This window comes from Python bivittatus, unplaced genomic scaffold, assembly GCF_059951505.1.
Source record: "Python bivittatus isolate LINGU-HERP-01145 unplaced genomic scaffold, Pbiv_v1 ctg000330_np1212, whole genome shotgun sequence".
Taxonomy (NCBI): domain Eukaryota; kingdom Metazoa; phylum Chordata; class Lepidosauria; order Squamata; family Pythonidae; genus Python; species Python bivittatus.
The window spans coordinates 50,374,773-50,400,262 of record NW_028277058.1 but is presented as its reverse complement, the minus strand read 5'-3'; the positions used below and the strand labels follow the sequence as shown (position 1 = coordinate 50,400,262).

The window sequence follows — 25,490 nt, the reverse complement described above, 5'->3', positions numbered from 1 at the left end:
CATATCCTTTCTGAGTCATATACTTCACTGACAAGAGGCTAGACTGATCTGAGATGTAGTGGTCATCTTCTGTTGTTAAATTCATGTCCTTTTTGCTTCACATGCACAAGAATCTCACTGGGCTCAGAATGTCCTTTTTCCCATATAATAGATAGATATGTAGCCATCTGTGTGATGGAGAAAGACAAGTCTAATCTCTCCTCCTGAATTTTATTAGTTTGCATTCTATCTTTTGCCTTTCTTTCACTGTTCTGGAATGATTCCATTCTTTTTGGAAAGTATGTGGGCTGGTGTTTGTGGTTTGTCTTTCTTGGGGTGCTTGGCATACAAATGAGCCAGACTACAGTCTCTCTGCACTTAGCCTTATGGACAGATTCTTCAGAGATACCTGAACTCTCTCTTTCAGAATTATAGAATTCAAAGTCTTATAAAAGATCTGCCCCACATCTCCCATTTCTAATAAATGAACTACCATTTATAGGTGAAGAATTTAGAATTAAAGCAATTAGCATTTCACCTTGGATTCTCAGGCCTTGCCTCTCAAATTGCCCGGCCACTTTGAGCATTTCATTCACACGCAAATGCAGGTTTCCATCTCTTACCCTCTTGTTACAGTACAGAACCTCCTCAAAAGATGCACCTTTGAAATGGTGAATTTTTCATCATAAAGGTCTCAGAGAGATTCCCAGATACCCTTGGCGAGTTCTAAATCTCACTGATGTTCAAAAGTAGAATCACTCACTACCAAGCATATCATTTTTGATGCATCCTATGTTATCTGATATTTTCCTCTATCCACGGGTCTTTCCTTTTCTAGCATATATGCAAACCCTTGGTCTTTTGAAAGACCAGAGAAATCTGGTCCTTTCAGCTTTTCTACAGCCTGAGATCTTCCTGTCTCCATTATGAAAATTGCTGCTTTCCTTTCAAGTCTTTCTTTAAATGCACAGGATAGTTTACAATTTTTCTGTCTTTTATGGGAATTTTTACTTTTTTTCTGTGCTGGCCCTATCATCTTGTCTGGAGGAAGTGCTTTGTGTTCCTGGAAAGTGAGATCTACTTAGTGCAAAGACTATTGGAGCAGATTGTATAGCTTCAGCTAGAAGGAGATTTATTTACATGAAATACACAGCCTAAGCAGAACAGCCTAGCACCTGGCTAGCTACATCCTACCAGGAGCAGATTCAAGAGAACACTCCATGTGTGAATAACTAGAGAACAAAGGCAGAAAAGAAAACCCTGAGATTAGCAACCTCATGAAGAAAGAGCATGTAGAATAAGAAATAAAGAGGGAACACAGAAAGAATCCTAACTCTATCCATACCTCACTGTCTCTTATGGACAGTACATTATGAGGTGCTGAGAAACAGTGCAGGTGAAGTCAAATTGTCAAGAGAATAAGCACTATTACTAGATGGAGCAGATTTGAAGCCCTTGGATCCTGGTTAAAAAACAGCATGTAATCACTTCTTTGCTGTCATTTCACATATTCTGACTCATCAGCCTAAATCAAATACATGAGTTCTATGGAATATTACTAAGTATCAATAGCAACTGATATCAAGCAGAGATAATGCATGCTTTATTAAAGTTACAACACAATTTAGCCATAACAATAGATATGAATTTAGCATTACCAAATGGAAGAAAGGAGAAAAAAAAATTGAAAACTAAAACTGCCTTGGGGATCATAGCAGATTTCTAGAAAAGCACAATCTCTATACACAATAGTTTCCATCTCATAGATTTTTTTTTTAAAGGCAACTATTGCAATTTGACTATCTTATGTTTTTCTGAAGGGATGACTCAGGAAATGAAACATGCTCTACAGTATTCAATTCACTATTTAGCAGGCAAAAGATACAAACTCCCATCTTTGAAATCCATCTCAAAGCACATTTTCTCCTTCTCCCAGAGATGTTTATTTTTATTTTTCTAGGAAGAAATCAGCTCCATTTTTTCACCATCATAGAGAAATACAATTCTGTACAGAACTGTTTATTCATTCCTATCCAGTTCTTTAGTTCTGACAGTACTTTTCTTGGATCCCTTAAATGTTTTAAAATTATTATAATAAAAACAAGAATATTGGTATGGCTGAGTACATTGATGAAACCTCAGTCCAAATCCCTGCATAACTTTCATCAACAATTTCTTGTGAAAATTATTTGGGAGAAAATATAGGTTCAATTCCAAGAGCATTAGTGCCAGGAGGACAGCAGATGATGGGGAAGGAACCTTTATTCATCATCAAACAGAAATATCCAATGAGGTACCACAAGGTTTGGTACTCTTCAATAATCAAAATAATTTTAAAAATGGCAGGGGCAAGGGGAGGGTTACTCTTAAACATTTTTATTAGTGACTTGGATGGTTAGACAGTGGGATGATTACCACATTTGTTGATGTCACAAGATGCATTTATTTAATTTATAATTTCCACTTTTATTGTCTCTTCTACTTTTAAGGTAGTGTGGATAGAATATATAATATTTATATATTATAGACTGAAACAATATTTCAAAATTATATAGATAAATTAGAAAAATGGGTTCAAAAATAATATTTATTTAACACATTTCTCAACTGCCTAACTCCCAGACAACTCTGGTGGCTTCACAGACTAAAAACAGAATAAAATATAAAACAATACACAACAAAGCATAACACAACCAAACTCCATTGCATCTAATACTAAAAGAGGACCTGCCCAACCATCTAACTCCAGGTTTTCAAAGATTGCCTTAAGACAGGCAAGGTGGAGTCCCTGCAAATCTCCAGGAGGATGCTGTTCCAAAGAGCAGGTGCTGTGACAGAGAAGGCCCCTTTCTGGATCCTGCTAGATGGCACTCTTTAATTGATGGGTCTCAGAGCAGGCTGACCCTATTGGAGTGAATAGAATGGCCAAATACTACAGAAGGCAGGAGGTCCCTTAGGAGGATGGGGGTACCTAGGCTTTATGCCATGTAGGGCTGTACAGGTGATAATCAGCATCTTGAATTGTATCTGGAAGCTAAATGGAAATCTGTGGAGCTCACACAGCAGGCATAGTGAGGCCATGTCCATCACTGCTTGTGCCACTACATTCTGGACCAGCTGAAGCTTCTAGGTGATTTCCAGGGACAGCCCAAAGTACAACACATTGCAGTAGTCCAATCATGAGGTGACCAAAGTATGAATGACTGTGAGGAAGGCCTCTTGGTCCAGGAAAGGGTGCAAGTGGCACATAAGCTGAGCCTGTGTAAAGGCCTTCCTGACCATAGCTGCCATTTGCTCCTCAGGCAGAAAGACCCCCAAGTTGCACACAAGTTGCACAGGGATTCTTAAACTCTATAGTGCTGTGAACCCCTAAAATAAATTAGTTTGTATCTCCCTCTAGTGGAGAAAGCTAATCATTTTAGTGTCTATATAGCTGGACTGCTGCTAGATCATATTCCTGCTCTGCCTAGACAGGTGAACAGGTAGCTTTTCCAGGCAGAGCAGGAGTGAATTCTGGCAGCAGTCTAGCTGTGCATATCCAAGCCACAAAGCTTATGCATGGAAAGCTGGAGTTCTGTCAGAAGTCAGCTCTGCTCTCCACTTTGTTCTACCTTGTCGTGGCAAAGTGAGAGCAAGTTCTGACAGTGGTCCAGCTTTGGATATACAAGTCTAGCATGTAATACCGAGAACTAGATCACTGTTAGGCCTGTCCAGGTAGAGTGAAAGTACAGTCTGGCAGCAATCAAGGTGTGTATAGTATGTGGAAGCCAGACATAGAGAACCAAAGCTGGATGACTAAATAAGTTTTTAACACTTCCTGAACAACAACTCCTTGCTACTTATACCAAAAAAGCCTAACCCAACAGCAACTTCCTGATGGAAGGCAGAGGGAGGGAACATAAGTTCCTGACATGCAAACATACACTTTGGATGCAGGAAAACATCCAGCTTCAATAGCTTGGTATTTCTAATTAAGGCCATTTCCCCACTAGTGACTGATAATGTCTTTTACCATTGCACAACCATAATTGAAGTGATATAAAGCCTGTTATATTAGCACAACAATTTAAACATCTAAGCTCTACAACCAACCAGTACTGAGCAATATTCAGCAAGATAAACTGAATAATTTACGTCACTATAAATCCTATAAATAATGCTATATCCAACACTCATTGCTAGGTCTTCCTAGCCAGATAAAAGCATACAAGCTTGGGACTATAGTGGAAGTCTTAATGAAGAACTTGGCTCAGTTATAGCTGCTGTGAAAAGGCAAATTCAATTTTGTGGGGTCATTAGAAAAGGAGCAGAAAAAAATATTGCAATGTCTTTGTACAAATTGCTTATTGGGATTTTACAAATCCTATGAAAGAGGTCCTCTGGAACTCATGGAATACATCTTTTTTCAAGTCCTGTTGCTGTTTCAGAAACAGTTGCTGGCTGTGACTGCATGTAAGACTGGGGAAGCATGTGACTGTTTTAAGGGCTTGAAAAGATGTGCTTCATACGCTCCCTGAAGAATCTCCTTCAAAGAACAACCCTATTGCTAAGCCAACCTCAAAGTTACAAAGTGTATCTATACACACTTCCATTTTCCTGGATTCTGTAATTCCATTTATACTGTTGTCTTTCTGTCTTCCTTTTTCTACTGTAACTTTCATTTCCCCCTTCTTTCATTCTTCTGTGTAGTAAATTTTCTATTTCACCCAGTATATTTAACAATAATTTTCTTGCTTTAGAGATGCTGTCTAATTTACCTCTATTCCTCATATACAAAATTGTTTTTCATTTTCTATTTTTTTACTCCTTTTTATGACATTTCATAAAGTTTTTTTTTCACTTTCTCCAAACAATGTCCTATTTTCAGGCCCCCACCTCCATTTGGTACTTTAAAGCACAGTGATAACGAGCACAAATACATATATATGAGGCATTTTAAACTGACCACCAGCATCAACTGAAACGATTAATAAATGTCATTTTGTAAATCCAAAAAGAGCATTAAAAAAGAGTGGGTATCTGTGTTTTCATACACATGAATTTTTCTGTGCTGGAATGTTCTAGGGCTAAGGTTTTGGCAGGCTTCAGTACTGTCACTGTGCATTATGAAGAGAAGGCTGCTGTTTACCTTGATTCACTGATTTGCCAATAGTGTGGGCAATGCAGAACCATGAGACTGCCATGGGAGGTAGGATTGGTTGTGTGAATATACAGTTTATCACCCAAAGAATGAGGAAACAGGAAAGCAACCTGTCCTGTTTCATGGTCTCTATACATCACAGATACAGATAACTGGCAAGCTGAACTTACTGGAGATGGGTTAGGCTCATTATTGCGGAATAGAATACAACACAACACACGCAAATGCTGCATTAGAAAGTGCCCTGGGATCTAAAGGATACAGCTTGATGAAAGCAGAAGATTGGCATCAGGTAGTTGTTCTGCAAATCTCGCTTATGGATATGCCCTTCACAAGAACTGTGAAAATACCCACTATTCTGTTGTAATGAGCCTGGAGATTTTCAAGAACAGGAAGTTGAGATAATTATTTTGGCCAATTTAACAATCCATCTGGTATTTCTCTCTGAGGGAGCAGCTATTCCTTATTTTGGTAATGTGGAGTAAATCAAAAGTCATTCTGTTTTATGAAGAGAAGCTATCTTACAGAAATGAAAGGGCAAGGTCCTCCAGCCATCTAAAGAACTTGGCAATGATTCTAACATAGTAGATGGATTAGAAAAAAAAAGATAGAAAGTATGATGAGGAATTGACCTGCAATACTCCAAGCTTGCTGTTTGAGCTTACCGTATGTGATGGTAATAATAATAATCTTCTATAGTTAATAAAAGAATATCACAAGCAGCCAGTCACTTGAAGGGTTTCTGCATAGGTTCTGAAAGTACCATAGACAGATTCTCCGCAGGTATATGGAGAAGTCTTGAGAGGCAGAGATTATTTAAGCCCTTCAAAAACTGAGGTGCTGGGAAAAATAAAGTTACTAACCTGTACAGTATGTGAAAAGCCTGAATGGCACCAAATAAACCTTTAAAAAGGATAAAATAGTTATTTGGAATGCAATGATAACAAGAATATTTGAATATAAATAATATTAAAAGGAACTGTATCAGAAGAGACTCTAGAAAAATCAGGAAAAACAACCAGATAAAATTTCCAATGGGTGGCTAACAGGCTGTATATCTGGAGTATTTTTGTGGGGGCTAACAGGCAATGGATTGGACATCAGATGTCAGTAAAAATCCAGAGGATTCTTCACACTGTCTTTGGTTAAAGTGCTGTATTAGTCTCCTCTGCATGGAAATTTCAATATGAGGTACAGTGGAACCTCAGGTTACGAACGCTTCTGTTAACGAACTTTTCAGGTTATGACCAGCTCCGGCTGCAAAATTTTGCTTCGGTTTGCGAACTCCGCCTCGGGGTACGAACAGGATACGCGGCCATTTTCCCTCCCGTGACACGGTCCGCGGCCATTTTTCCGTCCCTGACACGTGGTCCGCGGCCATTTTTCTGCCCCTGACACGTGGTCCGCGGCCATTTTCTGTCCCTGACACGTGGTCGTAGGGAGGGGGACTCTCCCTCCAAGCAATAGCCACCTCCCTGTCCTCCACGCCAGAACGGATTAACGGTTATTACATTGAACCTTATGGGGAAATTTGCTTTGGGTTGAGACCAATTCGGGGTGCGACCAGAGTCACGGAACGAATTAAGTTCGTAAACCAAGGTTCCACTGTACCAACTTTCAATACCTTGGATAGGTAATCAAAATAACCTTAGAAATTATAGTCAGCACAATCCTGACAAATCTTGGCAACAGTTTTTGTCAGAAGGAAAAAGGGAGAACACATATAACGTCAATCCCACAGGACAAGAAATATGTCCCCTAGTGAATCAAAATCCTTATTTGTTCTCCTCTAGTACCATGAGCATTAACTCTATGACAAGACAAGAAGTCTGATTGGAGTACCTCACCTTGAAAAGATGTGCCATACTAGAAAGGCTATTATCATTTGTTATATTATCACCTGAACTAAGCAGATCCAACAGAGTGTAGTTTTTCCAGCCAAATGGATTGCTGGGAACACTATGCAATACTGTAAGACTATGCAATACTGTCCCCTTCATGGATCACTGCCTTGTCGTGGCGAAGGGGCTTGCGTAACTCAGTGAAGCCATGAGCTATACCGTGCAGGGCCACCCAAGACGGACAGGTCATGACAGAGAGTTCTGACAAAATGTGGTCCACTGGAGAAGGAAATGGCAACCCACTCCAGTATCCTTGCCAAGAAAACCCCATGAACAATGTTAAAAGGCTAAAAGATATGACGCCGGAAGATGAGCCCCTCAGGTCGGAAGGTGTCCAATATGCTACTGGGGAAGAGCGGAGGGCAATTCCAAGTAGCTCCAGAAAGAGTGAAGCGGCTGGGCCAAAGCCGAAAGGACGTTCAGCTGTGGATGTATCTGGAAGCGAAAAGAAGGTCCGATGCTGTAAAGAACAATATTGTATAGGTACCTGGAATGTAAGATCTATGAACCAAGGCAAGCTGGATGTGGTCAAACACGAGATGACAAGACTGAACATCGACATCTTGGGAATCAGCGAACTGAAATGGACGGGAATGGGTGAATTTAATTCGGGTGACCATTATATCTACTACTGTGGGCAAGAAACCCTTAGAAGAAATGGAGTTGCACTCATAGTGAATAAGAGAGTGGGAAAGGCAGTAATGGGGTACAACCTCAAAAACGACAGAATGATCTCAGTGCGTATCCAAGGCAAACCATTCAATATCACAGTCATCCAAGTCTATGCCCCAACCACTGATGCTGAAGAAGCTGAAGTTGACCGCTTCTATGAAGACCTACAACACCTTCTAGAACTAGCACCAAAAAAAGATGTCCTTTTCATCATAGGGGATTGGAATGCTAAAGTAGGAAGTCAAGGAGTAATCGGAATAACAGGCAAGTTTGGCCTTGGAGTACAAAATGAAGCAGGGCAAAGGCTAATAGAGTTCTGTCAAGAGAACAAGCTAGTCATAGCAAACACTCTTTTCCAACAACACAAGAGACGACTCTACACATGGACATCACCAGATGGTCAATACCGAAACCAGATTGATTATATACTTTGCAGCCAAAGATGGAGAAGCTCTATACAGACAGCAAAAACAAGACCAGGAGCTGACTGTGGCTCAGATCATGAGCTTCTTACTGCAAAATTTAGGCTTAAATTGAAGAATGTAGGGAAAACCACTAGACCACTCAGGTATGACTTAGATCATATTCCTTGTGAGTACACAGTGAAGGTGATGAATAGATTTAGAGGATTAGATTTGGTAGACAGAGCGCCTGAAGAACTATGGACGGAGGTCCGTAACATTGTACAGGAGGCAGCAACTAAAACCATCCCAAAGAAAAAGAAATGCAAGAAAGCAAAATGGCTGTCTGATGAGGCTTTACAAATAGCTGTGGAAAGAAGGAATGCGAAAAGCAAGGGTGAAAGGGAAAGATATAAGCAACTGAATGCAGATTTCCAGAGAATAGCAAGGAGAGATAAGAAGGCCTTCTTAAATGAACAATGCAAAGAAATTGAGGAAAACAATAGAATGGGGAAGACTAGAGATCTCTACAAGAAAATTGGAGATATGAAAGGAACGTTTAGTGCAAAGATGGGCATGATAAAGGACAAAAAGGCAGGGACCTAACAGAAGCAGAAGAGATTAAGAAGAGGTGGCAAGAATACACAGAAGGACTATACAAGAAAGATCTTAATGTCCCTGATGTCCACGCTGGTGTGATCACTGACCTTGAGCCAGACATCCTAGAGAGTGAAGTCAAGTGGGCCTTAGGAAGCATTGCTAACAACAAAGCTAGTGGAGATGACAGTATTCCAGCTGAGTTATTTAAAATACTAAAAGATGATGGTGTTAAAGTGCTGCACTCAATATGCCAGCAAGTTTGGAAAACGCAACAGTGGCCACGGGATTGGAAAAGGTCAGTTTACGTTCCAATTCCAAAGAAGGGCAATGCCAAAGAATGCTCAAACTATTGCACAATTGCACTCATTTCACATGCTAGCAAGGTTATGCTCAAAATCCTACAAGCTAGGCTTCAGCAATACATGAACCGAGAACTACCGGATGTACAAGCTGGGTTTCGAAGAGGCAGAGGAACTAGAGATCAAATCGCCAACATTCGCTGGATAATGGAGAAAGCACGAGAGTTCCAGAAAACATCTACTTCTGCTTCATTGACTATGCAAAAGCCTTTGATTGTGTGGATCACAACAAACTGTGGCAAATTCTTAAAGAGATGGGGGTACCAGACCACCTTACCTGTCTCCTGAGAAATCTGTATGCGGGCCAAGAAGCAACAGTCAGAACCGGTCATGGAACAACCGATTGGTTCAAAATAGGGAAAGGTGTACGACAAGGCTGTATACTGTCACCCTGCTTATTTAACCTATATGCAGAGTACATCATGAGAAATGCCAGGCTGGAAGAATCACAAGCTGGAATCAAGATTGCAGGGAGAATCATCAACAACCTCAGATATGCAGATGATACCACCCTAATGGCAGAAAGTGAAGAAGAACTAAAGAGCCTCTTGATGAGGGTGAAAGAGGAGAGTGCAAAAGCTGGCTTGAAACTCAACATTAAAAAAACTAAGATCATGGCATCTGGACCCATCAATTCCTGGAAAATAGAAGGGGTAGAAATGGAAGCAGTAACAGACTTCATTTATTTGGGCTCCAAGATCACCGCAGACGGAGACTGCAGCCATGAAATTAAAAGACGCTTGCTCCTTGGGAGGAAAGCTATGGCAAACCTAGACAGCATATTAAAAAGCAGAGACGTCACCTTGCCAACAAAGATCCGCATAGTCAAAGCTATGGTTTTTCCAGTAGTAATGTATGGCTGTGAGAGCTGGACCATAAAAAGGCCGAGCGCCGAAGAATTGATGCCTTTGAACTGTGGTGCTGGAGAAGACTCTTGAGAGTCCCCTGGACTGCTAGGAGGTCAAACCAGTCAATCTTAAAGGAAATTAACCCTGATTGTTCATTGGAAGGACTGATAATGAAGCTCAAGCTCAGATACTTTGGTCACCTAATGCGAAGAGAGATCTCTTTGGAGAAGACCCTGATGCTGGGAAAGATTGAAGGCAAAAGGAGAAGAGGACGGCAGAGGATGAGATGGTTAGATAGCATCATTGAAGCAATGAGCATGAAACTGAGCAAACTCAGGGAGGCAGTGAAGGACAGGAAGGCCTGGCGCAATATGGTTCATGGGGTCACGAAGAGTCGGACACGACTTAACGACTAAACAACAACAATGCAATACTGTAAGACTGAAAAGAGTGAGATTCCTTTCCTCATTCTTTGTTCAAATTAATTACAGCATTTGGCATAAAAGGGCCCTGATATGGAGGCTAAACTCTGAACCATGTCATTTCCTTTGGATCATGGTGCCCTTGCTATGCCCTTTCTAGCCCATCATCAAAGCATTGGTCATGATAGAGAAGGATTAAAAAAAATGGATCTATGATTCCAGTCATATGCATCTTCCTCTGAAGAGAGAGTTTTTCAGGTTGGGGCTTTGCAAACTTAATTGGTTGCTTTGTAAACAGCATCATTTCAATCAATGGTTGGGAAGTGATGGAACAGAGATTGCTACCTGTGAAATGATAGAAAGCACTTTCATGTCAGTCAGAAAAGCTGCATCAAGAGAATGTCAAATTACATGAAGTCTTGGTTCAGTTTTTTAACAGTCTGTAATCAAGTGCAGAGCAATAATGGTCATGGCATTGACCATACAGGGAGTAATAACCAGAACAGTTGAAGAGAAAAACGGTTATGAGTTCTCTGAGGAACACCTAGCCTTGTGAGGTAGTTGCAAAGGTGAAGGATGCAGTGACTTTTCCTGTATTTCAGGAAATACTCCCCCTTTTTGAAGGGGACTTCAAGAGAAGGTTCTTACTTGGTATAGATAGTTGAATAGCTGGGATTGAAGAGGCCAATTTTCAAATTGGACTTTGGAGAAACAGGTAATGAAAACAGTGTCCAAGATCTCAAAAACCAAACCATTGTAGGTAGTGCTGAACTTGTTCTGGTAGATGCTTCACCTTCTTTTTCTTAATGATCCATTGAACCCAATGGATTCTTACTTAGCTAGAATTTAGTCTCCTCTATTTTGTTTACAGGGAACATATTTCAGTACTATCAGTGCCTATCAGAGACTTGTAAGACAGCTGGTACTGTAGATGTGATACCATCTGATGCCATTTGAGCTAGCAATGATACAGTTGCAGATGCAGTGGTCTTATGGTATGGTGTGGCAGTATCTGATCCAACTGACACTTTTAATAGCCTGTTAGCAAAGTAAAACCCTAAACTGAGAGAATTGTTTCCAATGGGCCTGCTTGTAAAACTTCGTAAAACTTTGGTAGTGTGAGTAAGAGTTCACCAAATGACTCTCCTTGATGCACAATAAACAGAGTAAGAATCTGAGTTTGCTGCTATACCTAACGTGTTTACAAAATGATGCTTTCAGGGCCTGAAGTTGCTGTGTCCATTACCCAATCAAGTCAAAGATAATGAATTTTTTTAAAAATATAATTGATATCCATGTATTAGGCAAAGAAAAAAATAATCTTCAGAGATTAATTAATATATGAGCCTTTGATTTTGATGCCTAGTCTAGAGGAATGGGGCAACCATCTTATTATTATGTTGGAGCTTGTTGTATAAGATATTGTATATTAGGGAATTGTTTTTATGTCGATACTACTTTGTATATTGCCCAAGTGTAGATTTTTTTGTTAGTGTATAAACAAACAAACAATCTGAGAAGCAATGAAAACTCTTGGAGAATATTCCTTTGGATGCTATCACTGCAGTTAAAAAGTTAATAATTTACACTGTTATAAACTGTACTTTGTTGTTTAATGCAAAAAGATACATGTTTATTAATTGGAATAAATAAATAAATAAATAAATAAATAAATAAATAAGCAAGCTACCTCTTTGTTCTCTTATCCAAATATATATAGCGGCTGCATAGCATAGTGGTTAGAGTGCCACCTTTTGACGCGGGAAACCTGAGTTCCAGTCCCAGCTGGTACCTACCTTACCAACAGGGGCCCTTGGGCAAAGACCCCCTAACACTTTATCTGCCTACCTCGGATATGGGAGTAACATGAACTAAGAGATGTTGCCTGGATTAACAAGATCCATGCCAGATGTTGGGGAACCAGGACAATCTGATAAGTGGGCTACTGGAACAAACTATACATGGATGAGACAAGAGAACCTGGAATTGATGGAATGTTACTACAACAGTAGACCTAATGAGAGGGGATATATGAAACGTATGAGGGAGCTATGGATGGACAAAAGACCTACATCCATACTAACTGAGAAACAGCTACTTACCCAACACTTTAACATAGTGAAGAGAAAGTTGCTCTCACAACTTGAGATAGACCAACTACACATTACATCCTGGACTCAAGAAGACATGGAAAAACAACATTGGAAGAATTTCCAGCCAACACCTGAATCTGCATTGTCACTGCCACCTGCTCCATTACAGAGCACAGCAGCTGATATGAAGCATAAATCATAGATAAACTAGCTATAGTCAACCCTCAAGACCGATTACCAAGGTTCAGTGGAGAAGTACCATCAGATAGTATGCTAGAAGATGCCAATAGAGCCCTCACAACAATCCCTACTACCACCATAACTCAAACCAATGATTATGCTACAGTCACTGTAACCCTGGAGATGCTTGGCTACACAATCAAGAACAGCAGTACATATCCCCCCCTGGAAAATGAGGTTGGAGGCTAAGATCAAGGCAACTTGGAGAGAAGTTAGTCAGCTGGTGGAATTACAGAAGGGTATGGAGATTAAGGTTAAGACTCAGCTACTGAAAAAATACAGGGCCTGACTCCATCTGAAGCCTAAAGGCTCACAGCACTGGCTGTCAGGCTAAGGAGATACACTAGAGAAGCAGAGGCCAAGAAGATAAATGCCCTGTTCTCCAAAGAATGGTCCAAGGTGTACTCCTAATTGCAGTGCAACAACACAGTAACAGCAGAGCCACCAACAGGAGAAACTAAACAGTACTGGAAGAACATATAGGAGAAAGAGAAGGCACATAACAGTAGTGCAAAGTGGCTGCAGGACCTGAGAGCAGATCACAGCAATCTCCCAGAACAGGAACTACTCACTATCACAGTAGCAGACATCCAACAGCGAGTCAAGAACATGAACAGCTGGACAGCACCTGGCCTAGAAATGATCTATACCTAGATCATTGTTAAATGGTTAAAGAAACTAACAGCAGTGCATGAATGCCTAGCAGCACCAATGAAGCAACTGCTAGCAGCAGGCTCCCATCCAGACTGGCCAACACAAGGAAGGACAGTGTGATCATGAAAGACCCCACAAGGGAACAGCACCGTCCATCTACCGGCCAATAACCTGCCTTCTCACAACATGCAAAGTCCTATCAGGCATCATAACCACCAAACTACAGGACCATATGGGCCAGTACATGAGCACAGCTCAGAAGGGCATTGAAAACAACACCAGAGGCTCAAAACATCAGTTGCTCAGAGATAGGACAGTTGCCCAAGACTCAAGGTCTAGACAGACCAATCTGAGCAGTCTGGATTGACTACAGGACTTTTCTGATTTTTTAAAAAAGGTATATATTCTAGAAGGAACAAATATCTAGATGAAAAGGAAGAAATGCTGTATATAAGCAAACATACTAAGTTCAAGGGGTTTAACATAGTGGATTGGGAAGATCTTGGCTGAAGACCCCAGTTGACCATGGAATTCATTGGCTGACTTTGGGCCAGTCATCCTTTCTCAGGCCGATCTACCTCAAACAATTGTTCTTGTGGGGATAAAACGAGAGGGGACTTCATGTATATTGATTGAGCTCCCAAGAAAAAAGGGATATAAATTAAAAGAATAAATAAATGAATAATACAGTGGGGTGCCCCAGGTAAAGATGGTCCTGGTGGGTTCTAGGAGATTTAGGTGTGATCTGTTATGAAGATCTGCTTCATAATAAAACAGCTAATCAGGACTTATCAGATTTAACTGATCTACAAAGTTAGAAACCAAAATAGGATAAGAAAAGTAGGATATGACATGTAGACACCCCTATCTATTTATTAACAGTGGCAGCATTGTTTTCAAATATCCAGAGCTACTGGCCTTTCTTCAATTATACAGCATACTGTATTACAAGGGCCAAACTATATTACATGTAAGAATAGTTTTAAACTGGGTGAACAGCATATAGGGTGGGATCAATAGGTAATTCCTAAAGTATTTTTAGTATTTGGGGAAGGATTTTTGATTCCCAGTTATTTAATTATGGCAGTAATAGAATAATACACTTTACTTGTTTCTTATTTCCACAATTATACTGCTAATTAAAAGACAATGGAGTTTGAGGCTAACAAAGAGTAGGGTGTGTGTGTCTGTGTATGTGCGTGTGTGTGTGGGTGAGAGAGAGAAAGAAAGAGAGAGAGAGAGAGAGAAAGAATGAAAGAGTGCTCGGTTCAGTTCTGATTCTCAAAATACATTTCTAGGCTCAGAATTCTTTAATTCAAATTGTATACTTCAGAAAAAAGATGCAAATCTTCCAATAAAACACAAGCTGGATTTTACAAGCCTGAAGCCTGCTTACTCTTCTTTGTTACACTTGCTACTGCGATAAGTGGGAGAAGGGTTTAATCTTTTCATCTTCTGCTGATGTTTCAGAGCTAAATTCTCTTCTGACTGCAATATTTCTTGAGATGGAAGCTTCATCTGGTGCCAATGGGAGGTCTTGTTTAATGAAATTGCAGGTTAAAGTTTATTTATTGGAATGGTAAGGTTCCAATAAACTATCAGCACATGGGATGGATTTATCTCCCTGTGCACTATGGTACTGACGCCTAGTTTGACCATGAATAACCAACTCTTGGTGTAGTAGTGCCATTCAACTATTTTGAACCTAACTATATAATGCAGTGAAACCACTTGGGGATAGGGAACATCTGTTATTCCCAACTGTTGGTTAAATTGAAGAGTACATCATCCACAGCAAAGTCATTATACAGCTGACATAAATGATGTTATTTGCATCAATTTAATGGCATCGGTAATGGCATTGTTATATAAATGAGGTTAAATGATTTTATTTATTTATTTATTGAATTTGTATACCTCATAGTCCATCTAAGCTCCTGGCAGCTTACACCGACAAAAACATACAATATAATACAACACCCACAGTAATAATCAACTCACTAATCCCCAAACAATGTAATATATAATATTCATAGAAATTAAATCAAATCAAATAAGCATCAATCACAATTTACACAATATCAAAATCTATTGTTGGTGAACAATCAAAGCCCTCTGGAAAACCATTGCTGAAGGGGCCAGCCAAACTTCTAGAACTGCAGCTCTTTCTGGCCTTAGCTCTTCCCGCCCCTCACTAGTAGCTTCTCCTAGGAGGACTTTCTCAGAGGAGTCAAGTCCGGGTGGAGTCATGCAAGTACTTTGATTCCAGGTCATGTAGGCCTTCCATAGGTCAATGCTAGTACTTTGAATTGCACTTGGAAATCTATTGTTAGCTCATACAGGACTTGCAAAATAAGTGTAATTTGGCAATATAATTTGTAATGTAATAAGTGTAATTTGGCAAGTGTAATTTGGTAACATGGCAATGAGCAACAGTCAGCAAGTGGGCGATTGCATTTGGAACCAACCACAGTTTCCAGGACATCTTTAAGGCAACCACATATTGAACACACTGCAGAAGTCCAACTGACTAGTGATAAGGGCATGAATCTGATAGCCAGGACTTTCTGCTCCAGGAAGGTCACAACTGGCACAGCAACCAAAGTAGGGCAAAGGCCCCCTAGCCATAGCCTCCACCTGCCCATTTAGTAAAAGGCATGAGTCCAGGAGGACCCTCAAGTCACAGGCCTGCTCCCTCAGAGACACTATATCTTGCTGGGTTCAAATGTAGCCTGTTTCATCTCATCATCACCTCATATCACCTGTTTCATCTCATCATCACCTCAACAAACTCCAAGCATAGGACAAGATTTCAATGGCACTAGAGACTAGGTGACTAATTGTCAAACACTACTGGATCCACAAAAGGCCTTTTAAAGAAAGGTTAAACCAATATCACCTCCTCAACTTGAGAAGATTAACATTTGCTATCACAGGAGCCAGAGGAACATGGATCAAGTTCACAAGTGATGCGTCATACCAGAGAACTGGAGAATACCCTATCTACTTCATCAGAGTCCACAGGCCAAAAGAAGGCCCAGATAACATAGTCAGACATTGCACCAGTCACCACACCAGACTCTGTCCATGAGGAATCAAGGTCTCAGTGATTCTGAGTGACCTTACTGGCAAAATGTTGCACAGAATAGTGACAGCAGCCAAGCAGATCTTCATGCCAATCCCTCCTATAAAGTAAATCTGACAGCCTAAACAAGGCTGCCAGCCAAAGGTCTGCCAAAGCAATAAAGAAGGAGAAGTACTGACACATCACACTTTATTACTAAAATGTGGCCTCAAATTTGAGCTCATACCCATGTTCAATCTACTTCACTTCTGGTCTTTCTCCACTGATACTTTAGGTGTAATTTCTGACACTTTACCTCTCAAAGCTCCTCAGTAAATCAAGGAGCTTCCCAGGATCAGCAAACAGAAAGAGGCTGTTTGGGGGAAATTTGTTGGCAGCCAGAATCACCTCCTGTTGCCAGAGTGACCACACAATCAATGGAACTTTCTGCCAGATCACTGAAACTGCCCAATTACCCTTTGGAACCGCCTGGATCAGGCATCTAGGGTGGACCTTCCTAAAAGGTATTTCAGGCTTAACAGAAGTTCCAAGTGGCAGTTAATTTTAATTGGAGCAAGAAGTGATCTCATCAAGACAACAGGCTAGATGGAATGCCCTTTATATACAAATCATAGCACAACTCTGGACCTGCCACAGATGGGCTCTGCAGCTCTCACACTCTTCTGCATGCCCCATTTTACCAGCTTCCAGCAATGAATTTCACATAGTTAACCTAGATGACCTTACTGTAGGCAACACCACCTGTTCAGCAACTCACAACCCTCCCACTGTTACTTTCCATCAACTGGCATTCAAAACCATTCAGTTTCTGATTGATAATGACTGCATATGCTAACTGCACAATCAATAAAATGATTTAAAAATATTACATTTTCTTAGAGAATCACATATTCATACCCATATTCAAAATAAACAGAGATGACTGAGTTATCCTCTATGAATTTGACTAATCTAATCACAAAACAGAATTTGCCTTTTTCACAGCTGCCTCTGGACTGATGTTTATAATGAGCCATCCACCATAAAACCAAGTTCCTTTTCATGCTCAATCACAATTCAGATTCACTTAGAGTATTTGTTGCTTTAATGTGCATCACTTTACTGTTACTACCACTGAACCAACATTACTAAAGAGCAGCTTTCCTTTATAAAAAATACTCAACATAAGAACAGACCTAAGAATATAAGAATAGATTTCCTGGATCAGGCCAAGATCCATCTTAGTCCAGCATTTTGTTTCACTACGGCCAACCAGATGCCTCTTTGTGCTTCTAAGCAGGAGATGGGGACAATATCCCATTCCTACCTTTGTTTTCTGCAACTCATATTTGGAGGCATGCTGGCTCCAACTCTGAGGAAATTGTCCTTGCAAAACTCGTTCTCCATGAATTTATCCAATCCACTTTTAAAGCCATCCAAGCTAGTAGCCTTCACAATGTGTTCTCATAATAATTCCATAGGTTACTTATGTGCTGTGTGAAGAAATGCTTTCCTTTATTCTAAATCTCTTTCCAGCTAGTTTCATAAACTGATGTTTGTCCTAGTGTTTTGAAAAAGGAAGACAATTTCCTCCCTGTCCTCTTTCTCCATGCCATCCACAATTTTATGTTTTAATCATGTCTTTCCTCAGTTACCATTTTTCCAAGCTAGAGAGTTCCAAATGTTCTGGATCTTGCTTGTAGGTTAGGTTTTCAAGCCTCCTGATAATTCTGCTTGTCCTCTTCTGCACTTTTCCCAGCTTTATGGTATTTTTTAAAAAATGGTGATCAGAACTGTATATAGTATTCTAGATATGGACATACTATACCCTGGTATAAGGACATTACGGTGGCAGTTTTATTCTCAATAGCTTTCCAATTTAAACTGAATTTGCCTTTTCCAAAACTGCTGCAAACTGAGTTTACAGCTTTATTGATCTGTCTTGAAGACCTCGAGATCTTTTTGGGGGTTAGGTACAGACAGCTCAGACACATACCATACATATATTATATGGTAATTTTCTTAGGCTCCATAATTTAAAAATACCATTTATGCAAGGAATTATTTTTCAAAAGACCATGCTGTCTAAAAAACCATTCCTGGCATAACAAAGTAAAATAACTATTAATAGAAACTAAATGGGACTCAAACTAGTTTCTACTTACAAGTTCAAAGGATAATTTTATTTTATACTGCAAATGCAAAATAGGCTAGGAAATGATTCACAGAAATGTTTTGGAAGTGGAGAAATCACCATGACATAGCACCTTCTTCTAACATTTATGTGATAAAAAGCACTCCCATGTTAAGAACTATATAAATAACCTGTAGAACATCCACTTTTTAGACTTTGCAATGTTTCATATTACAGGTAGTCCTTGTTTAGCAACTGCCTCGCTTAGCAACTGCTTGCAGTTACGAAAGTGATGAAAAAGTAATTTTGTGACCAACCCTCATATTTATGACCTTTGCAGGTCTGCAAAGCAAAGGAAAGCTGAAGTAAGTTCGTAAGCACAGTTGCGATTTCACTTAGCAACTGCTTCACTTAACAACCCAGTTGCCAGTCCCAATTGTGGTCACTAAATGAGGACTACCTGCACTAGCATTCTTAGAAGACCATTTAAACTGTGTGAGTTTGTACTCACCTTATACTAGCCTTCTGCTTCAAAGACTCTTTCATTATGACTTAGGAATAGTGAAGGATATACAGAATGTACCAAGGTCAGACCCCATAAGCCGAACACAATATGCTTTATTAATTACATTTTTTCCAGAGAAAATGTTATTATATTTAGGAGTGTTCAAAGGTCATGGGTCAAATGACTAAGGAAGTGTTTAGAAGAAAATGGCAACCAATTCAAACATTTAATGTAATATATATAATAAATTGCCTATGGGGCCTGATTTTTGGTACACCCTGTATATTAGGGGCTGCTTTTCAATCTTTTGGGCTTATGGATACATGTGGACTATGGGGAATTATTGTAGCTGCAATTCACAAAATGGTTACCACAATGTTTTATTTATTTCAGGAATAATTTTTTTTTTTTTTAAGGCCAGGTATTGGTTCCAGATGAATACATACTTTGGGAGTTTGGGATGGGGGTGTTAGAAGAAACATTTATCACTTACTCAGCTATACCACTTTGTCTCCTCAGTGTTTAGGAGGAGGAGGATACAGGGGGTAGACAAAACAAGGATATTTTCCTCACTCAGTTGCAGCCCCTAAGCCAAGCACTTTCTGTGCAAGTTTAGAAATGGAAGGGTGTCCTGGGGGCATTTCATCTCTGCTGGGCCTTTGGAAAATGCTCCTAACTCCGCCAGTCCAATACCCATCACTGCCAATTCCCCAGTATTGTACAAAACCAGAGTCGGCCTGGAGGCTCGGTGTCACAGCCACTGAGCAAGGGAATCATTCCCTCAGGTTTTTTTTAGATTTTTTTTTATCCCACCTTTATTATTTTTATAAATAACTCAAGGTGGCGAACGTACCTAATACGCCTTCCTCCTATTTTCCCCACAGCGACAACCCTGTGAGGTGAGCTGGGCTGAGAGAGAGAGACTGGCCCAAAGTCACCGAGCTGGTTTCATGCCTGAGGCAGGCCCAGAACTCCCAGGCCTGGGGCCTTCACCACGAGGCCAAACTCCTCAATGCCCTGTTGTTGATGGGTAAGTGGGGAATCGTCTTGCATGTTGTTCATGCATCCCACCCCCACCGGGCGCTATTTTTGGGCAAGCAAGATAGGCTTAATTCCTTCACCCATCAGCCTTCTGAAGTGCAGCCTGGACACCAGGCATTGCTGACTGAATGGGAAATTTTTCCTCACTGTCCCTTCCCGACCTCATCAAATGCTCCTGATGAGCACTTTCTCTTTTCTTCTTGCCTCCTCTCTCTGGGAGAAGCTGCTACTTTTCTTTGCACCATCCCAACCCAGCTGTTACCCCTTCACCTTTTCCTTCCAACCCTCTTTTTTGCGTCATATAAGCCTTCCTGACATAACTTTCTACCTCTGTCTCTTTGGTAAAGTGCTCCGCTTACATCACCGGAATCTGGGGATGTTCCTTCTTTTACTTTGCCTTTCCAAGGGAGAGGAAAAGGGTGTGTCGGAGAGCATTTTGCAGGCCCAGGAGCAAGTATCTTAGTTCTGGCCTCCTGTAAGCAGTTACAAGTTGGTGCTGAGAAAATCCTCAAGTTTTTCTGGGTGTCCATTGGGGTGCATGATACTTTGCAGCTTCTATTCTGAAGAGTCACAGAAATGCTGTATTTTTAAAAGGCACGATTCTGTCGGCATACTCAATTTAAAAATGGAAGGCTATTCCAAGCACAGATTGAGATTCCAGTCTAGACAACAACAGCTCAAGGCCATTTCCTAGGTAGATTGTGGAGGAGGATGGGAGATAAAGCTGACTTTATTACCTTTTTCATCTCCTCCAGTCTGCTTTTTGCCCCATACGTGCACAGAGAGAAACTTTGATCGACAACATACCTTGGGTTTGAAGGCAATTAACTTCAGAACCATCTCAACGGTGAAAAGGCCAGTGAACAGCATGTTGAGGATGTTCATTGCTTCTTTGAAGATGCAACTTTGACCATAGTGCTGAAAATAAACCCCCCACAACTAATCATTCCATTTTGCATTGTGAAAAGTGGATTGTTTTCCCTTTTTATCAGTTCTTTCTCCCCTCCTTTACTCCCCTATTTCCTTCCGATTTCTTTATAATTTAATGAATTAACTATTAAAAACATATTTCACCTCAAAAACCCGCTGTGGTATGGAGAACATGGCTTTCTATCTAACACAGTATGGTGCTATCCTGTGAGATATCCAGTTGCCATATGATAATAAAAGGTACACAGGCACATATCTGATTAATTAAAAAGAAGGGTCCTGCCCTCAGTATTATAAACTAGAAAATAATGGAAGGGAAATTGAAGGAACAGGAAGAAAAGGAGATCTTCAAGATCAAAATGAAATAGTGAGCTATAAGCCAAAAATTATATACAGTTTGGGCTGGGTTTATATTCTATTGCTCTTTTTGTCTGAATAGCAATTAATGGAACTCAGTCCCCTGGTTGAAGTATTAGTCAGAATGTACTACTCCTTTATATAGGAGCTTCACGTAGCTCCTTTCAAGTGTACAAAACACTTCACTACCTTAGTCAACTCTGAAACAGCCCTATATACTAAGGCAAAGTATTATTAACTAAATATATTAGAGGGAGTGAGAAGATGAAAAGCAGCGGCAGAAGGAATATTAACTTGCTGAAGGCTACCTACTGAATTGGTAGCTTCAATAACATTCAGAGTAGGGGTTCCCTAGTTTCCAGTTTAAGCCATTATACAACATTCATTTGGGGTAATTTCACCATCACTATGGGAGTCTGAACACATTTGAGGATATACATGTTTACAGAATTTAAATTAAAAAAGTTTTTAAAAAACTATTGTTTCTGTATAAGAAAATATGTAGACTTGCACTTAGGAAGTACACTTGCTTTAAAAAAGGTATGCAGTTGACACAACTTAATCTGCTTTCATAGAATGGGACAAATTCATACTTTCAGATAATTTTGGGTCTCTCACAGTAGAAAATTCTTCCTAGTTTTAATAACGTGCTTCTTCTTTCCTGATAATTAAAGAAACTACAGTATGTTAAAAGGAACTACAGTATGTGGTTTCTAGATCATGAATGTTGTTGTGAATTCAGTATTAGCTATCATATTGTAAGGCTTTCTAGGTCTGTACACTGCTTTGGATTCTATTCCCAAAAAGTGTTTCAGAATGCATGGGGCAAAGATATTGCACCTGTCCTCAACTGTTTAAAGCAAACAATGCCATTTCCTGAGGCAGGAGAAGATGCAGCTGCTTTAAAGGTGCCTTTGAAGTATCTTTTCCAAATTATTTCTGAAGCTCTGCACAGCCCTAGTATTTTCTAACTTTCCACCTACCTGCATGGCCAGGCAGATGGTGTTCAGCAAGATGAGGACGAACATCAGGTATTCAAAATAGGTGGAGTTCACCACATACCATACTTTATATTGGTACTGGTTTTTGGGGATATACCTCCGCAGGGGCCGGGCCTTCAGGGCATATTCTACACACTGGCGCTGTTAAGAGAAAGCAGTAGGTTAGATCGTCCATCTGTAACAAGAAAAATAAATTATACAAGGATATGATTGTTTAGCTTGGTCAGAAATATTCATCATAAAAGCCCTTCTTCCTTTAGGAGAAATCCTTATTTTCTAATAGTAAGTCTTGTGGTGCCTTAAAGACTAACACATTTTTTGGGACCAAAATTTTGTGTAGTGCAGACCATTTTGTGAGAAACAGCTGGTAGAGCAACTGTACCTCATGAAAGTTCATGTAATTTTGAGAATTCTATCTAGTATGTCCTTTGATGACTGGAAATTCTAGGCGTTCCAGTTCTTTAATATTGCAATCTTGTAACTATTTACTTTGGAATAAACCCCACTGATCTCAGTACTACTTGCCTATAGATGTGTATCAGAATATGACATGAAGAGCTCAGAATATACCATTGTGTTTGCAGCAACAAAGAGATGCTATCTTCCAAGAGGTATCCACAGAACCCGATAGTTTCATTACAATGATGAAATGAGCATTATGACAAGCAATGTCATAATGCATGTATAACAAGGGAGGAACTTGCATTGTGCTGGCTTGATGCTCATTTTATCACTCCTACCTCTATATCTTCCTTGAATTTTTCTCTGAAGGTAATGAAATATTATAATAGTGCATGGAGGGGTAGTGTTTTTCAACAATAGATAGGCCTACCACAATTCTGTAGAATTTGTGGTAGGGCAATACCACCCTCATTTATAAACTTATACATTCCAATAATAAACATTAGCCTTATATTTGAACTGTATTTTGCAGGATTTTAAGAGGAAGGGAAAAGGTCACCTATGAATAATGAATCCTTATAATATCCTCTAAATAAACCAGTTTTTCACCCTGGAAAAATAAGCTGTTTCAAGCACGTCAGTCCTTAACAATCCAACAGAAGCTTTACTGAGACTAAGGTAGATTCAAAGACGTTCCACCCTATTCTCAAATATCAGCTGCTAGTATTCATATATTAAACAGTATAAATACTAAAAGATCTAATTTGAAAAGCAAATATATAAATTTGGCTTACATAAGCTAGTACTTCCTGATAATCTTTATTTTAAATAATACCCAAGTGGGGCTTATTATAGTGTATTTAATCTAACTTGCATGCTTCCTTTTAGGGTTCCATTACAATTTTCTTAAAAAAATATCTCAGGGTTTCCTCAAGAACCCTAATCCCCCTTATTTTTCAGTGGTTTTGGTTCTAATTCTAATGGCACTCACTTTCTGACTTCACTAGAAGAAAATATATTTGCACAAACATTCTTGTGAGCCACATGAATCCTACTGTCTCCCAACAAGGTATGAGTTGAAAGGAACCTTCAGAGCAAGAAAAAATACCTCAGTTTTTTTTCTTATTCACCTAGTATTCAGCTATAACCTCCATATGAAATATTTTGCTGGCATCAACAGTATCATCCACCTGTTTTTGCACATACATGGCAATAAAATTTAGGCTTGCATGTTAGCCTCAAAAAAAAGAAATTATTTTTATCAGTTCAACAAATTGTTCTAAAAGTCATTATACTACTAGATATAATACATTTCTTCAACTGCATCATAGAGCTTGATGTTATCTCTGCCTCAAAAATAAAATTCTTTTATCAGTTAAACAAATAAGCTGTAATAATCTTTCTACCACTAGATATAATTAATTTCTTCAGTCACATCATGGAATTACCTGGTTCTTGTCAAGCTCACAGTTTTTATATTCCTGTTCTCCTTGCTCTTGAAATGTGACGATGACAAAACCAACAAAGATGTTCATCATGAAGAAAGCAATGATGATGATATAAATAATGAAGAAAATTGAGATCTCCACCCTGTGGTTATAGATGGGCCCCACATCTTCCATATGGGAATCGATGGATCGATACAGCAGTCTGGAAAAAAAGGGCAAAAAAAAAAAAAATGGAAATAAAAACTAAACACTTTTCAGACAACCCTAATTGTCAGGCCTTTTTCTGAGATCCATCCTGAGCTGCTAATTGCATACTCTAGGGCTCAGCTGAAAGCACAAGAAAACAGCCTTCTGAATGTGCCATTTGAAAGTTTCCAGATTTCTGGACATTGTCTCAGTCTTGTGGCTGTGTCAGTGATTGTCAGAAATGAAACAGTGTTTTCTGAAGAACTTTTGAAACAGGCATTGAATTAGCATGTGATAACACACTGAAGTACTGATTGACAAGTCTAGTTTGACATGTCAATTTAAATGCTGAAAAAGGCAAGTTATTTGGGGCCCATAAAATGTAAAGAAATAGTGCCTTATATACTCACTCTGGCCAGCCTTCAAAGGTTGAAACAGTGAAAAGGGCCATCATAGCTGTGAGGACATTGTCAAAATCGAATTTGCTATTCTCCCAGCTTCGGGCCTGAATCATTGGTTGAGATACCTCTCCATCCTTGTAAGTGATAAAATTGCCCCTATGAGGAGAAGGAAAGTAAGGGGGATTTGGGGAAACAGACACAAAAGAAAATTCCTTGACAGCAGTTGACATGGAAGAGTGGTCAGGCAAATCATCATGAACTCACTTGCACTCTGCTTGTGTTTGCTTGGAGCTATCGGTGCAGCTGTATAGTTTGCCCTGGAGGAGGATGAAAGAGAAGAATAATTTAATTACAGAGCAGAACACAGAGTTATGCTTTAATTAGTGCCTCATGAAGAAAAAGTGTGCTTTATCCTTTCTTTATCTATTGCCATTTAAAGTTTTTAATAGCTTGAATTATATTGCCAGCACTACTGCATTCTGTTTGGATCCTGGCCTATGTTGCTAAAAATTGTACTTCTGAACTAAGTTATAAGGTTTGATTCAGAACAACACATGTATAGCAGGGTTAAGAGTCAGATTGGGATAGGAATAATTATTTTATCATATATTTACTTTGTAACTCAGGATATCTTTTATAGGACAGTTGTTTTTAATGTATAAGTATATAATTTTAAAAGGAGTCTGAATCAAAGGAGGATAAGTCATCAACA

At 39.6% G+C, this 25,490-nt stretch overlaps 1 protein-coding gene across 16 annotated transcripts in view; it reads right to left on the bottom strand.

The window, feature by feature from the left end:
• Positions 1 to 25,490, bottom strand: part of CACNA1C (calcium voltage-gated channel subunit alpha1 C) — a 572,293-nt gene that overhangs the window by 74,891 nt on the left and 471,912 nt on the right. For all 16 annotated transcript variants that reach the window (XM_088141261.1, XM_088141249.1, XM_088141247.1 and 13 more), the window contains 5 exons: positions 25,043 to 25,095; positions 24,788 to 24,934; positions 24,192 to 24,393; positions 22,324 to 22,482; positions 20,861 to 20,971 (listed from right to left, as the gene is read on the bottom strand). In XM_088141261.1, coding sequence (XP_087997387.1) covers positions 20,861 to 20,971; positions 22,324 to 22,482; positions 24,192 to 24,393; positions 24,788 to 24,934; positions 25,043 to 25,095 — 672 coding nt within the window. The remainder of the gene's footprint in view (positions 1 to 20,860; positions 20,972 to 22,323; positions 22,483 to 24,191; positions 24,394 to 24,787; positions 24,935 to 25,042; positions 25,096 to 25,490) is intronic.